The sequence below is a fragment of the Pteropus medius genome, unplaced genomic scaffold (assembly GCF_902729225.1).
Source record: "Pteropus medius unplaced genomic scaffold, Ma_sr-lr_union100, whole genome shotgun sequence".
NCBI lineage: Eukaryota > Metazoa > Chordata > Mammalia > Chiroptera > Pteropodidae > Pteropus > Pteropus medius.
This window is the reverse complement of record NW_024347791.1, coordinates 368,115-383,239: the sequence shown is the minus strand read 5'-3', so window position 1 is coordinate 383,239 and position 15,125 is coordinate 368,115. Positions and strand designations below refer to the sequence as shown.

The following is a 15,125-nucleotide window of genomic DNA, read 5'->3' as shown; positions in this document are numbered from 1 at the left end:
AGCTGCACGTGGGGGCTGGCTTGGACACCCACACAGACACATGGACACAATCAGGAACCTGGAGGTGGGAGATGAAGCACCCCTACAACCACCTCGTGGGGAGCACCATTCTCCCCCACCCCCCCATTTAGAACCAAGGACCAGAGATTAAGAGGTCTAGGCAGTTCCCAAGGACACACGGCCAGTGGCTGGCAGAGTGGGCACAGGCTTGGCCACTCTAGACTCTGTGCAGGCCATCTGAGGCCCGAACAAAGCTGGCCCCGCTCTCCTGGTGTCCCTTATGATGCCACCAGGAGGGAGAGGAGGCCCGAAGAGGAGCTGTGGGCCTCGAAGCCACATCCACGCTGGGCTTTCAGTTGATCTTGGAAAGCAGGGCCTGGAGACTGCACCCAGCCCCACCTGCAGAGGCCATCTGGAGTCGGGCCCTGGCACTGGCACCAGCAACAAGAATATAGCCAGAGCTTTGAACAAAGGGAGCCAAGCAGGGCCAGCCAGGGAGGCCATACAATCACCACCATCCCCACGCCAGCAAGACATGGGCCTAGGAAGAAGCTGGCAGGACACTGAGTCAGGCCAGGGCCCCCAAGGCCCACGTACCCAGCAAAGGCTGGACGGCCAGAGGAGAATGGGCTCCCTCCCTCCACTCAAGCCCCAAAAGACCCAGATCCTTTGACAGTAGCGAATCCCAGCTAAGAGGGAGGGTTGAGGGGGACACAGTATAAAAGCACTACTAGCAGGCCAAGCCTGTGGGGTTTTGCTTGCTGTGATCCAATTGTTTCTCACCACCTTGGAGTCTCCACGCCCCCATTTTACAGATGAGCAAGCTAAGGCCGGCAAATCAAGGGCACACCAAACCCTGGCAGAACCTACTCCAGAGCCTGTATGAGAGGAGTAAATCTGGCCCTAATTCCTAAAATGAATTAGACGACTACTTGATAAACAAGAAGTCCTGCACCCAGGGAGTTCCGGCCACATGGACCAGGGACACTGACTTTCTGAGTGACCTTGGGTTGCCCCTCCCCATCTATGGGCCTCAGTTTCCCTTCTGCAAAAAGAAGGCCCTGGACTGGGTGCTGTCTAGGAGCCGGTGTGTGTCTGTGCCCCAAATTGCCTCTCCATGCCCTCTGCCCTCAAGCAGGTGGCTCGAGGCTTCAGCCTTGAGTCCAGGAGCCTCCATAAGAGGGTCCTTTACACTCACCCCAATTTCACAAACAGTAAGGAGATGGGTACCCCATTTCACAGGTGAGAATGCCGAGGCTGAGAGAGAGAAAGTGACTTATCCCTGGTCTTACAGCAGATGAGAAGGAGACTGGAGACCGGAACCTGGACCTGTCCCCAATCTCAACCTCCTTCTATCCTGCCCTAAATGAGGCCACTTCGTATGCCTTTGCACGTGACAGCCCCCATTTCCTCGTTCGTATTTTGAGAGGCCTTCACTAAACACCCACTCCGGGCAAGCCACATGCTGGAAGAGAAGGTGGACGCAACCCAAGGCCTGTGCACCCCGAAGGAGCTGGGAGTCAGAGAAAACCTTGCAGACAGTGCCAAGCTGCACCGTTCCTCACTTCTAATCTGAGCTCCAGTGGTGTTTACAGAGGAAGATGAGCTACTAGGCGCTCAGCAATGAACTGCACATCCGGCTGGCACTTTACAGTTCACGATGCTTACTCATGTCATTTGTGCCTCACGACAGCCCTAGGTCAGCCAGGCATCATCACACAAACCTTCTAAATGGGAACACTGATGTCTCTCTGATGTCTACTTCCCACGTTCTGTCTTCTACAGTCTCTCATACAGAGGGCTGTCGGTATAAAAGCTGCTTTTTCTAGCTTTCAAGAGAAACCCTAGGGGCCAAGTTGACCATGATGCTCCTGCTTCTTGATGTGTGAAGTGGGGATAGTATGGTACCATCTCTTGAAACTGCTGTGAGGGGAGACCATGTTCACATCCCCAGCACCGAGTATGTGCTCAGAGACTGTATGCAGCCCCTCTCTGTCCCCTCTGATGGGAGAAGGGGTGGCTCACTGACTAGCGGAGTTCATATCCAAAAGGGCAGAGACCCCTCCCCACAAAGTTCTGAATCAATGAGCACGGCACACCGACCTGTCGGTCTTCTCTGCCCAGAACAGAATTTATTTACTTTCCAAGGACACAGGGACAGGAGTGAGGATAGGCCCAGGGGCTGGCCACCTTGCTCTAACAACTCCAACTGACCATTACCAACACAACATCTCCCCTGTGGACTAGAAAAGGAAGGGCTGTGACACTGACTATGCCCTTTGGGCAGCTGAAAAAGTGGCATTTGAAGGCACAAGCCTCTTTATTCCTGGGGCTGGGGCAAGGACAGGAGCGAGATGTCCCTGATTTGTTTAAAATAACAAAATGAGAGCAAACTCATACTTTCAACAGGAAGCACATCCGGAGAGAGCTATCCTAAAAGCTAAGACCCCTGCTTCCCTCGAGGTTACTGGGGGAGCCTGCGTCATTCTGAAGCCTGCCTAGGCTAAATTCCAGGAGGCCAGACCACAGGAAGGGGGCCTAGCTGGAGCATGTAGTAGCCCAGACCTGTTTGTCCACCAGCATTTTTCTCCCAGGAGGCAAGAGACAAGGGGCTCCCCCAGCCTGGGCTTTCCCACGCTCAGCGGGAGTGGAGACCTACAGCATCTACAGCTAGAACCAGACCTAACTATTCTCCTCTGCCAGCCTGCGGCAAGCAGGAAGCCCCTGTGTGAGGAAGCCCTGAGCCTGCCTCACTCCAATCTGCAGCTTCCCTCTCCATCTGCGATGGCCCTAGGGACAAAATGACCAGAACATGCCACTACAGCTCCAGGGTCAACTTCTGACTTCAGAGCCTACAATCCTGGCATTTTTTCTCCTCTTTGTCCCGAAGGCTGTTCCAGGGGCTCCAGGACCACTGAGTTAGAGCCAGGGACACTTACCCAGGTAGATATCTCCAAAGGACCCACTCCCGATCTTCCGGCCCAGGCGGTACTTGTTCCCCACACGGAGCTCCATGGTTCACGCTGGCTGCAGAGGGAAGCAGAAACACTAGGGTCAGAGGAGCAGGGAAGGGAGGCGGGCCTGCTGGACCCCACCCCTCCCCCACCAAAGGCCAGGAAGAGCCGCCAGGAACTGGGAGACCCACATTATCCCTCCCACTGTCCAGAGAGAAATGCGGGCCTCGCTTTGCCTGAGGGCAATCAAGTGTCAGGTGGCCCGAGAGCCTCCACATGTGAGCAAGGCTGAGGCAGGCCGAAAACAGGTGTCAGCAGAGCCAGACAGAGGTGGAACTGGAGATGAGGCCCAGGAGGAAACTCTGGAAGACCCTCACTCAGGGACCCCCCAACAGGAGCCTCTCAGGAGCAGGCCGGTCACAATGGGGCAAAACCTTGAAAGGAAAATCAAGGACAAAGGAGGTGATGGGGAGCGGGACGCAGGAGCTGATCATCCTGGGGGTGCTACCATGGCAACCACCAGAAAGTTCCAACCTCCAGGGATGGGAGGACAAGTTGAACAGACGGTCCCTAAGGAGCTCCTCAACCCCTTTAAGACTCAGAAATTACAGGGTTGCCCTGGCTCCATCCCCAGCCCGGGCTTCTAGCGCCAAGAACTGGAGGCCAGGCGGCCACAGCCTGGCCTGGTCTTCCCAGTGGCCAGACCCTGCCAGTCCGGGCGCGCCCTGCAGGACGGTCACCTCCTTCCGCCTTCCAGCTGTCTCCCTCTCCCACCCTCGCGACACCGAGAACCTCATACCCGCTGACCTGCACATATTTCTTTGGACGGACTGTTTGGGGACTGGATTCCTTCAAGCCTAGGACCCTTAGGAGGGTCTTCTAAGAGGCAACTGAACGACTGAGGGGACCCAAGCCAGGTTTTTAGCCTCCAGCTTCTGAGGGGTGGGAGGAGAGGTCTGGGGCAGAAGGCTGAGAGAGAGGTGCTGATCTGAACAGCTTCCTTACCGCCTGTGCCCCAACCTGGGTGCCCAAGCCTATGGGACATCTGGGTCCCTGGTACAGAACCCTTTGGTCTGGCCTGGGGCAAAGGTCTGGGCACTCTGGGGTCCTGGCCAGCAGAGGAGGAAACTCAATGGCCAGGGGGCAGTTTCTGCTGTGGAGGGATAGTGAACAATGGACTATGAAATAGGAAGAGGAAGGAGGGACCCCTAAGACCTCGGAGTGTTTACAAGAAAACCAGCATAGAAGCCTATCAAGAGGGGCCTCCATCTGTAGATGGGGGCACTCAGGCCAGAGAGGCCATGCCTCCTGCCCCACAGCCCCCAGCAGCAAGTTGGTGGCAGCCTCCTCACCTAGGACCCACATGGGGTACCTGCCATACCACCTAGCGGCCTCAAACCCTCACAAAGAGGACTTATTTCACGCCAAAGCTGGAAGGCAAAGAGGAAGATGGAAAAGCAGCTCTGCTAGGCACAGAGGCTCTGCTCCTTCTCCATGTGGAGCGCTAGCCCCCAAAGCCAGACCCACCTGGGAGGGGCAGTGAGAGACGTCCACAGACAGGCAGGCTACAGCTCTCTGCCCAGCACCAAGAACTGCCCAGGACAGACATCCAGGCCCAGGACCTGGTTCCCAGGGAGCTGCCACTAGCCCTTCCCCAATGGCCACAAGGAAGTAGCCTCCACCCGAGGGCTGGCCAAACTCTGGGCGCTCAACCAAGGGCCTCTGCCCACACGCCTGGCCGGTCCCAGCTGAGGTGCCTGGGCTGCCGGCCGAACGCTCCACATTTGCAGGAAACTCACACGCCACGCACCTCGCATCCACACCATTCCCTGTGTACACTCCAAAAAAGCGAGCAAGCAGACACACACCGTGAGCCCCGCTGGGGCGGTGGGGGCGGGGGGGGCGGCGCGGGTGTGTACACACACACAAACACCCCCCCAGTCTGCGCTCCGCCAACGCCAATTCAGAAACCACACATGGCAGCCGGGAAGCCGCAGGTTCGGAAAGGAACATAAATACACCCGCATCCTATATTACATAAATACCCACGCCGGGTTATATAAATACCCGTGCCCTCCGTCTGGGTGTCTTACATAAATACACTGCACATGAACCCCAGCCCCTCCCCACTCACCGGGCTGCCCGCAGGGAAGGGGGTAAGAGAGGGTGTGCCAACCATCCACCCTACAGGAAACCAAGACTGCTTTTTTCCTGGCCACCCAGACCCCAGGGAAAGCCTAGACTGTCCCAGCACTGTCCCCCAAAAGCTGCCAGAGGAGAAAGGACTCAGTAAGGAATGGGAGAGGCTCTCCAGTTCTTTGCTGCTTCTCCCATGGTGGGGGAGGGGGGAGAGAAACAAAGTATTTAAAAAAAAAAAAAAGGCCGACATGAAGACTCTGGAGTTTCAGCTGGTTAAAACTAGACAAACTACCAAGCAACACGGCACGGGGACAGTTTCCTCACTCTCGGCCTCCACCCCTGGCCTCGGCCTGGGCCCTTGTCACTGGACCACTAAAATAAAAATTGGAGGGGCATCCGAGACACGGAGGCAAAGAAGCCCCCAACACGGGTATTTTGGGGTGCAACTTAGACACTGTGGATCCCCTTCCTCTTTCCCCAGGTCCTTCTCCCTGAGAGAGGCTGCGGCCAAGAATAAAATACGCAAGGAAACTAAGGGAAAGTTGGGGAGGGGGGCTCACCCCACTTTGAGTTTGGGTGTGAAGAGGAGCCTGGGAATCCTCTCTCTAGAGATACCCTGACAGAGTTTTACGTTCCACAGAGACTTGCAAAACATGGATTTTTCACACGCAGAAATGCGAGAATCCGATTTGATAAATAACCCCCACCCCTTTCTTTCTCTCCACAAAGGAAAACAGAATCAGTGGCTGGGTGACCACACCCCTCACCTCAGGACCTCGTTTCCCCCCCCGTGCAACATGAGGTGGGGAGGCACTGCTGATTGTCCGGTGAAACAGACAGACAGAAGCCGAGGGTTTTGCCGAGAAGCTCAAATCAAGTGTCTGGTGCCCTCAGTACCCAGCCCCGGACCCCCTCCCTTGAGGTCGCCGAATCACAGCCCGGGGGTGTCCGCCTCAGCCGGCTGGGGCCTTCAAGGGTCCGGCTGGGGGAGGGGAAGGGGGGGCGGACTTGGGGGGGCCTCCTCCCGGCAAGCCTGCAAAATAATAGTCACCCCCCACCCTCCTCCTCCTCCTCTTCGGCCCGCCTTGCCTTTGTCAGCGAGGGGCGGCGCCCGGTTTCCCCCTGGGTTTGCGCCCCTCCGCGAGACCCGGCCCCCCAATATTTACCTCAGGGAAGGCGCCGGTGCCGGGCCGCTTCGGGGGGCTGCCGCGGGCGGGGGCGGCCCGGGGGCGGATGCCGGAGGATTCGCGGATGCCGCCCGGCGCGCCAGCCTCTCCCGGCCCAGCCGCCGCCGCCGCCGCGCTCCGCTCCGCTCGGCCCCGGCCGGGCTCTGGCGCTGGGTCCTCGCCGCCGCCGCCTCCCTCCTCTCGGCCCTCCTGCCCGCCCGCCCCCGCCGCCGGCTCGCGCGCTCCCGCCCGGCGCGCGCCCGCTGGCTCCCATTGAGCCCCGGGCCCGCCCGCTGATGTCATCCCCGGCCCGCCGCCGCCGCCCCGGAGGATTTAAAGGGCCCGCGCCTTCCGCTCTCGGGGACGTTGGGGGACCGCAGTCGGGAAACACGGTCCCCCAGCTGCACGAGGAGCGCCTCGCGGGAACTCGGCCTTCGGGTGGGGCTAGGGAGCACGCACAGACACTGACACCCTGCTCCAGTCTGGGGCACAGGTGGAAAAACAAAAAACAAAACAGGTGGGGGTGAGGAGGAGGAGGGCGCACAAAAAGCGGGGGTGTTCTAGACCCAAAGCCTCCTCTCGCCCCTCCATCCCCCCAGCCGGGTTCTCTCGGAGTGGCAGCGGCCCCTCCGAAGGCCGGTGGGTACTGCGTTGCTGGAAAAAGGAGAATGTTTAGAGAGTTCGGGCTCACTTCGACTTCCGGCTCTGAGTGCTGCAGAGACCAGAGGCCAGGTTGATTCACCAGCGAAAGATTTGACGGGACAGCCCCGGGGCGGAAGGACGCTGACAAAAGGCCCAGAGAGGTCGCCGGGGCTCAGCTACACTCTCGCCCCATGGAAAAATCAAAGGCAAAGAACTGTTTCTTCTCCCTCTGCCCTCTCCCAGCAGCTCAAACTGCGATGGGCACAGAGCCGACTCTCAAACCCTACCCCTGTTCTCACTCGTTTAATGAGAGACCCCACACACTGCCTTGGCACCGACGCTTGCTTGAGTCAGGGTCCAGAGTTCTGGGCTTGGGCTGCCATATCTACAAATCGGGAAGGACCCCTCCGCCCGGGTCACAAGGAGAATTAATTAAGGCTTCCTACCGGCTTCCAGAGTAGCCATGAAAGTTTCCAGGGCAGAGTTATTAAAACGATGGAATTTACACCGGGCTGTGCAAAGCTCCAAATGATGACACACATCCATTCCGACACACAACTGTGATTGGGCATACAAAACGCCAAGTGCGCTGCATCCAGTCCCGGAAGCATGGGTGCTGGGAAGAGTTACTTCCTTAATAACCATATCTTCCCTCAAGCCTGAGGGACTTAGTCACCCATTGCCCAGACCAGTGGGGACCCCGCAGACCAGGCTGTCTGTCCCAAAGCAGGAAACTGTGGTCCAGATGAGTAAGGGGTTTGCCTAGAACCACGCAACATACCAAGATGGCTCTGTTCTCCCAATGGTCCCGGGGACCACGAGTCTATCAGGATTTTGTTTCCAAGAGCAGGAGAATGAGGACCAGCTTTCTCCCAGGAGGTCTGCAGTAGTCCACTGGAGACCTGCCCTCAGCGCCACCTTTGATGGAGCAGGTGGTCACCGGCCAAGGTGGTGGGCTTTGCTTGGCCGGCATTGGTGTTTTTTGATATTTCTTTTGTTTTGTTAATTGGTTCCCGATGTTTTAAAATGAGATTTCATATCACAGGTTCACATTCCCCACTTCTCTTAAAGCACTGGGAGGACTGGCAACTCTGAGCCCAAACTCACACCCGGCCTGGGAAGCAGCCACCTTCCTCAGTCACAGCCCAAGGGCCCCATCTTGTTTCCTCGCATCAGCTTGTCTTCCTGGTTTTTATGACTTCCTTCACCCGCTGGAGGTCCTCGAGGCCAGCCACCGCACTTTGCTGCCAGTGCCCTTCCTTTTGTCATGTTTTCGTCCCAATCTCACAACGCTGGCTCCTGGGGCTCTGTTTCCAGTGTCCAGGGATGCCAGCCCTCTTCATGGCCGCACAGTCTCCTAAAGTGAGACGCGGTGCCCAAGCACAGAGACCCTGGCACCACTGAGCAGAGGTGGAATGTACCCCTGCGTCTTCCTTCCTCACCGCCCCAACCTTCCAACCTGGGTCTGGCTTCCCAGTTACAGGCCTTCTCTCTCCAGGAAGGGACTAGGCACTTCTCCAGCACCGACTGATCACCTGGCATAGGTAGAGGCAGTTATCTTATTTAATCCTCTCAAACAATAACAGATTAAATCCTACTCTTTTCTTTCCCTTGGTTTAGACAGGGAATCTGAGACTCCTAACTGTGCTTGCCTACAGACACACATTAACCTTCCCAGTCTTGTCACATGCTCCCCTCCTCATTCCAGAGCTTGTAACCACTGCCCCCCAGGTTAAAGATCCTGGTCAGTTCCCCGGGCTAAACAGTCTTAAGACCCGCTCCTCCCTGCTGTCCCTACCCACCGTCTCCCTTAGAAGGATGCTCCCCACATCTCATTCCTGATTAGCTATTTGTGGGCCCAAATTCATCTCCTTCCTACTCCCCTCAAAGACCAACCTTCTAAAGAGCTCTGCGGCTCAGATCGAAGGAGGAACGAAAGGTGACACAAAAGCCGGCAGAGGAATTAAGGCAGTTCCAAAGAGAAAGAAATTCTACTGAGTTCTAGCAGCCTGACTTCTCTCGAGGCTAGGTTCTCAGTGATTCCTTCCGGGACTTAACTCCCAACTTTAAGCCCTAGTGTGTGGCCAGCTTGAGTCCCCCTAGCCCCCTTCCTACACACCCACCCGGAAGATACAATTAGGCCTGGAACAGTAGTTGTCAGTGAAGTCCAGCTCATGTGGGTCCCTCCCCGGGGTTTAGTTGCTCTGCAAGGCATCAGGAGAATTGGTCCCTCAGCATCTTTCCAATTTGACATTTCGTACCTGTTTCCTTGGCACCCCTGGGCTGGGGACCTCAAGGACAACCCCGGAACTGTCACATCGTGAGGATATGACACAGGAAGCCAGTGATGGGGAGAAAGATTTCAGTCCTCCCAAAGGGATCTGCAGCCTGAGTCTCGACTTGGGCACCTTGGATTTACTACACATCAGGGACAGTCCTTAAATGGGCTCTGCACAATCTACTCCCCAAGGCTGTCCTCCAGCTTCAGGGTCTTAGCCCTGGCTGTTCCCACTGCCCGCTGTGCTTTTCCCTCAGATATCTCATGGCTCATTTCCTCCCTCAGATCTTGACTCTCAAGTCACCTTCACAGAGAGGCCAACCCCCCTCCCCCCAAGGCACTGTCTCCTCCCTTCTCGGCCTCATTTTTTTTCCTTGCACTTATCACACTATCTAACATATTTTACATGATACTTATTTGAATTTTGGGGGGAGGAGTCTGAGTTCTCACTAGAATGTAAGTTGCATGAAAGCAGAGAGTTATTGCTATTTGGTGGCACCGCTGTGTCACCAGTATCAGTGTCTGGCACTTAGGTGGTATTCAATAAATATGAGCTAAATGAGTGAGTGGATGGACTGTGAAGGACCAGCCTCCACTCTCTTTGACAGAACATTAAGAGCTATCATTTAATGAAATACCTACTGTGTGCCAGGCCTTCTATGAAACACATTACCTGCATTGAATCATTCAACCCTTACATCCACCCTCAGTGGCGAGAGTGGCCTGGCAGAGCCCGCGCCCTCAACCATTTCACTCAAGCTAGTGGAGAACATAGTTCTGAGACAAGTCCCTGGCCCCTTCGATCAGACTCCGGAGCCCCTCTACTAGAGGAGCAATTCTGGGCCCTAGTCAAAAGCCACAAGGGCCCATGGGGCTCATTTATTCTAATTCCATGATTTTATAGGAAGAAGGACTTAGACCCAGGGAGCCTTGCTCAAGGTCACAGAGGGAACCCTAGACAGTAGCCTGCGGTGGTTATGAAGCTGCCTTTGAATGATTCCGCCACTGTTTAACTGTGTGACCCTAGAAAAGTTTCTTAAACTCTCTGAGCTTCATTTGTAAAGGGGATCATATAGATGATCATGCACAAAAACAGCTTAGCCCAGAAGAAGCTCTGAGTACCAGGAAGATATAGATCCTATTACTGCTCTGAGGAACAGGGAGGGGGTGAAATTCAGGTCCCCTTTCTTGGACTCCTGGCACCGCAGGCTGTGTCTCCACCTTCTGTTTTCCTTGCTTTACCTTCCCCTGGAGGGGCCTCTACCAGCCCTTTCGAAGTGGGGTGGGTTGGAGGTTTGCAAACCTGGATGGACCAGGTGAGCCACTGGCCTTCCCCACCCTCTGTCTTCCCGTGGTCTTGGCTCCAGGAGTGCCCTGCAGGAAGTTTCTCTGGGGCTTTCATCTTCTCAGCTGCTACTTGTGAGTGGCCCACGTGGGCTCTGCTCTGAGAGGTTCCCCCAGGCCTGCCAGCCTAAAGATGCTGGCTTGGGGCATCCTCGTAACCCATCAAGGCCTCAGCTCCTTGCCCCCAGCTCCTTCCATGACGTTCCACCCACCTCTGCCTGCTTCCAGGGCAGCGCCCTGTCTCCCATCGGCGCCTTGGCCCCGGCCTCTCCAGACTCCACTGCTCTCAGATGCTTCTTCCGGGTGACCTCACCACATCGTCATGTCTGGTCAAATCATTCCCCAGAAGTGGGTCTCCTCCCTCCTCCTCCATCTCCAGTGGAGAAGCAGCAGGGCAGGGTAGTAAGAGGCCTGGACCAGGGGCCAGGAGGCTGAGTTGGAGTGCCAGCTCAGTCACTGAATTTCCAAGGGAACTTTGAGAATTCACAGCCCCTCTCTGGGAGGCTGGACAAAGAGACCTCTAAAGCTCTTTCTTTAGTCTCCCATCTGTAAACTGAGGGCTTAACTGGATGGGGAATGGCCTATATGCTCCATGTCCAGGGTACTCTGTTGAGAAAGATCCCGAGGTCACACATATCTGGGCTCAGTGGGAAAGGGTTCTCTCCTCCACACTCCATATGTTCAAACCATGTGCACTTCCCTTCAGCTCTGTCTCCCAACAATATTCTGAACATAGCCACCTCTCACCATGTGTGTCTTTCACTCGGATGCTACAGAGGTCTGTTAACTGGTGAGATCACGACCCTCTGCTACCGAAAATGCACCAGCAGTTCCCTCGGTCCTTAGCATGAAATCCATGTTCTTTCCCAGGCCTGCAATGATCTGGCTCCTACCTGCCTCTCAGACCTCATCTCAAACCTCACTTCTTCCCAGTCTTCTTCCATGTCATCATACCCCAGGGCCTTCGCACTTGCCTGTCCTTCTGCCTAGAATTACCTCCCCCCACATCGTCGATGGCTGCCTCCTACTCATGGTTCAAGTCACAACTCAAAAGTCACCTTCTCAGAGATACTGTCTCTGACCACACAATCTTAAGTAGGCCCCCTTCCCCTCTCTGTCCCCCGCTACTGGATCACCCTGCCTTTTTTTTTTTTTTATGACACTTACTATAGCTGAAAACATTAACTCACTTATTTTTAATGACCTTGAACATAAGGTCCAAGAGAAAGAAACCCTCCTATAAGTGCTCCTGTGGGTGCCCGACTGGTAATAAATGCCCCCTAATACTTGTGCAATGAATGAATTCTGCTGCGGGTGTGTGGTCATGGCGGGTGGAGACAGCGCCTGGCACTTTCCATGCTTGGGCCAAATGGTACCTGACGGCCTTCCCTCAAGACAGGCCTGTGACTCCTCCCCACTCCATCCGCTGGGTCTCACAGTGGGCTCTCAGCCGACTCCCTCAGTTGGGGCAGACCCTCCCTCAGCATTCCCTAAGCCTCTGGTCTTCCTAGGGGAAATCAACTCCCAGATGAGCTAGGAACACCTGTCACGTGTCCCACAGGCACAGGGAGCACTAAAAATACCCCAGCATCACCAAAGGGCCACATCACCTGCCTCCAGCACCCTCCCCGCCCATCTGCCTCCTTTCTTCAACTTGGCCTGTCACCCCATTGCCCCTCTGGGCTCACCTGTACCCTCTGCTCAGCACAACCTCCCTGTCTGCACTGCTGCCAACTCTCTTCAAAACGTGCTCCTTCTATCCTGTGGGAATCCAAAGAACGCCATTCCCAGGACACAACTACTCATTAGCTGGGCCACGGGAATTAGGGTGATTGCCACGGCTAATAATCCCAATTCCCACAACAACACTTCTCAACTCAGCATAGTTGGTGAGATTCATCATCTCCTTGCCACATCACATGTCTGTCCACAAACATCTCCTGATGCCTATTCCTCGCAGGGCCTGAGAGATCCACCCTGGACCCTACTTGCTAGGAGGTGATGATCTGCCTGGGGAGGCTAAGTACACACCAGGAAAAAAAAAAAAGGATATATTACCAGTGCTGGAAAGAACATGCTAAACAGTGAGTGGCCGTAGACAGATCCATGTAGCCTGGAGTCAATGGAGGCACCAAGGGGTGGCAAGCCATCCCTCTCTCCCTCTCCCTGGGCGTTCTATGAGATGCACAACTGGGGTCTTCTTCGCCTTACATGAAGTGCTGCGCAAAAACAGTATCCAGACAAGTTCCTGAACTCCCTTCTAATCAGACTGGCCCCCCAAGTGCCTCCTATGGAGAAATTTGAGTTGCCCCTGGGGAGGGTGGGGGAAGGCAGGGCTTGAAGGTGGGTAGATTTGGAGGGTGGAGAGGGACGGCCTGAGTAAACAAATGCACTATGGTAAGAGCCTCAGGCATTTTGGGGTGAGGGGGCTACTCTGGAAGACTAGTCAAAGGGCACCCAGAATTTTCCTCCCTGGGGGAGAAAGCCGAAGAAGAAGGTGGAGGCAGGCAGGGTCTCTAATCCCAAGCACCTGATACGGGACTGATCCACTGGTTTTGCTCAGAAGGGCTTTGAGTTTTGCACATGGAAGGGAAGAGAAGAGAACTAGCTAACTAGTATTTATCAGACAGACAACATACCAGGCACTGCACCAGGCATTTACCATCGGATCTTGTTTAATTCTACGACAATCCTATGAGCTGGAGATCACCCCACCTGTTTTACAGGCAGAAACCTGAGGCTGAGTGAGTTTAAGAGAATCTGACCTAATGTTCATAAAGGCTCTGAAAGACTCCCATTTACCCTTCGAGATCCACCCCGAGCCTCACCCTGCCTTGGGGACTGTGCCCCGATCTGCCTTTGTCTCCTTCAGTCAGTGCCACCTGAGACCTGCCCACGTGTCTGAGGCCCCCACTGAATGCGTCCCACTCACTCTGGACATCAACAGTCTGCTCGCTCACTCTGGAAGCTCCCAGGGGATTCTGGGGAACACTAACGTAGCTGTCTCCAAAGTAGGTACCTGTACCTAGGAAGTCCACTAAGTGATCCATTGGCTGTGGAGATAGAGACCCTGCTTCAACAAGCTAGGTTCAAATCCTTAATCAGCTATTTCTGGGCCATGTGGCTAGGTGAGTTTGTAGAACCTTTCCTCAATTTCCTCATCTCAGAAGTGGCGGTGGCAATAACGCTCACTTCAGGTGGAGTAGAAGATATGATGTATAGAAAGCATGTAGCCCAGAGCCTGGTACCTGAGTGTAGGTGCAATAATCGGCACTTCAGTGACAAGGAGCAGAGCCCCATCCGGCCCGGTCTGGCCTGGGGGTGGGCCCTGCCCTGGTGCAGTGAGTCTGCTGTAGGAGACCCAAAACCCAAAACAGAGCATTAGAAATCAGCCTGACAGGATGAAGACAGAGATTACAAACACCCTTTTTCTGCCAGAATCATAGTGGGTTGGGAAGGCCTTTCAACATATATTAGCTCACTTAATCCGCACAACCACCCTGGGGGAGTAACTCTGTGTAGCCATTTCTCAGATGTGAAAATCGAGGCTTAGGGAGAGCAAAGATCATTCCCAAGCTCTCACTGTTGGAGGTGGCAGTCTTGGCCTGCATGACCCAGAGTCCATGTTTTTTCTATTACACTTACACCTTCTTGTCTTCCCCCTAAATCCTTCCTCTAAATGTTCAGAATGGATCCCAACTATGGCCCATCCCTCACATGTAACATTATGCAGCCATTAAAAATAATGATTCCACATACACTAATGACTAAGAACAACACAAGAAAATGCTTATGACACAATGTTAAGAGGGGGAAAATACAATATGATCTAATTATACTAAAACGATCGTGCATAGGAAAGACCGAAAGGAAATACACCCAAATATCACAGTGGTTTTGTTTGTACCATGGGTGAGCTCTTTCCTACTTTTCTCCATTTGCCAAATAGTCAACCAGTGCATATAACTTTTAGAAGGAAGAAAAGATATCATGTAAGAACATAATAAATTTGTGGTTGAAATATTTGGAAACCTACAGTTTCCTCTTCCACTTCCTCTCCTTCAAATCCCTCCAAAGCCTATATATTCGGGACAACGTGACTATAACTAAGAGACGCGGTAGGAGTTCGGGGAGCAACCAGTACCTCCACAGCCCCAGTCAGCTCCTTCTCTTTGACTAGCCGGCTTTGACTCACCGGGGTCCCCTCTCCGTGGAGTGAGGACCCCCACCCCGGACTCTCCTCCCAGCCTCCCAGAGGGGCTCCTGCCGATGCTCACCTGACACTCGCGGGTCGGCCTCCGATGCGAGACGCGCACACCTGTCCCTTCAGGTGAGGACTTGGCGAGAACGCAGCGCGCGGGGAGGAGAGAGAATCGTCTGGGGGCGGGGCCGTGACGTCATCATTCCAGCTCCGCCCCCGGCTTCCAGGCCACGCCCCGGCCTCCTGGATTCCCCAGGGTTTCGTGGTTCTCATGCTTGCGGGTTGAGATGTTGGGGACACGCACGCCCCACGTGGGCTGGGCCCCCAGCCATCAGCTGTACCTGCCAAAAGAAGCCTCCAAGGGCGGCCCTCGGGGGTGGGCAGACTGAACCCGGATGTCC

At 55.0% G+C, this 15,125-nt stretch overlaps 1 protein-coding gene across 4 annotated transcripts in view; it reads right to left on the bottom strand.

The window, feature by feature from the left end:
* CSNK1E (casein kinase 1 epsilon) overlaps positions 1-14,819 on the bottom strand; it is a 31,597-nt gene extending 16,778 nt beyond the window's left edge. For 2 of the 4 annotated variants that reach the window (XM_039877680.1, XM_039877683.1), the window contains exons 1-2: positions 6,259-6,328; positions 2,940-3,028 (exon numbers count right to left, since the gene is read on the bottom strand). In XM_039877680.1, coding sequence (XP_039733614.1) covers positions 2,940-3,015 — 76 coding nt within the window. In that variant the 5' untranslated portion in view covers positions 3,016-3,028; positions 6,259-6,328. Of the gene's footprint in view, positions 1-2,939; positions 3,029-6,258; positions 6,329-14,800 lie in introns of those variants that run through there. The other 2 variants (XM_039877681.1, XM_039877682.1) reach the window with 2 other exon arrangements.
* Positions 14,820-15,125: the final 306 nt, after the last annotated feature.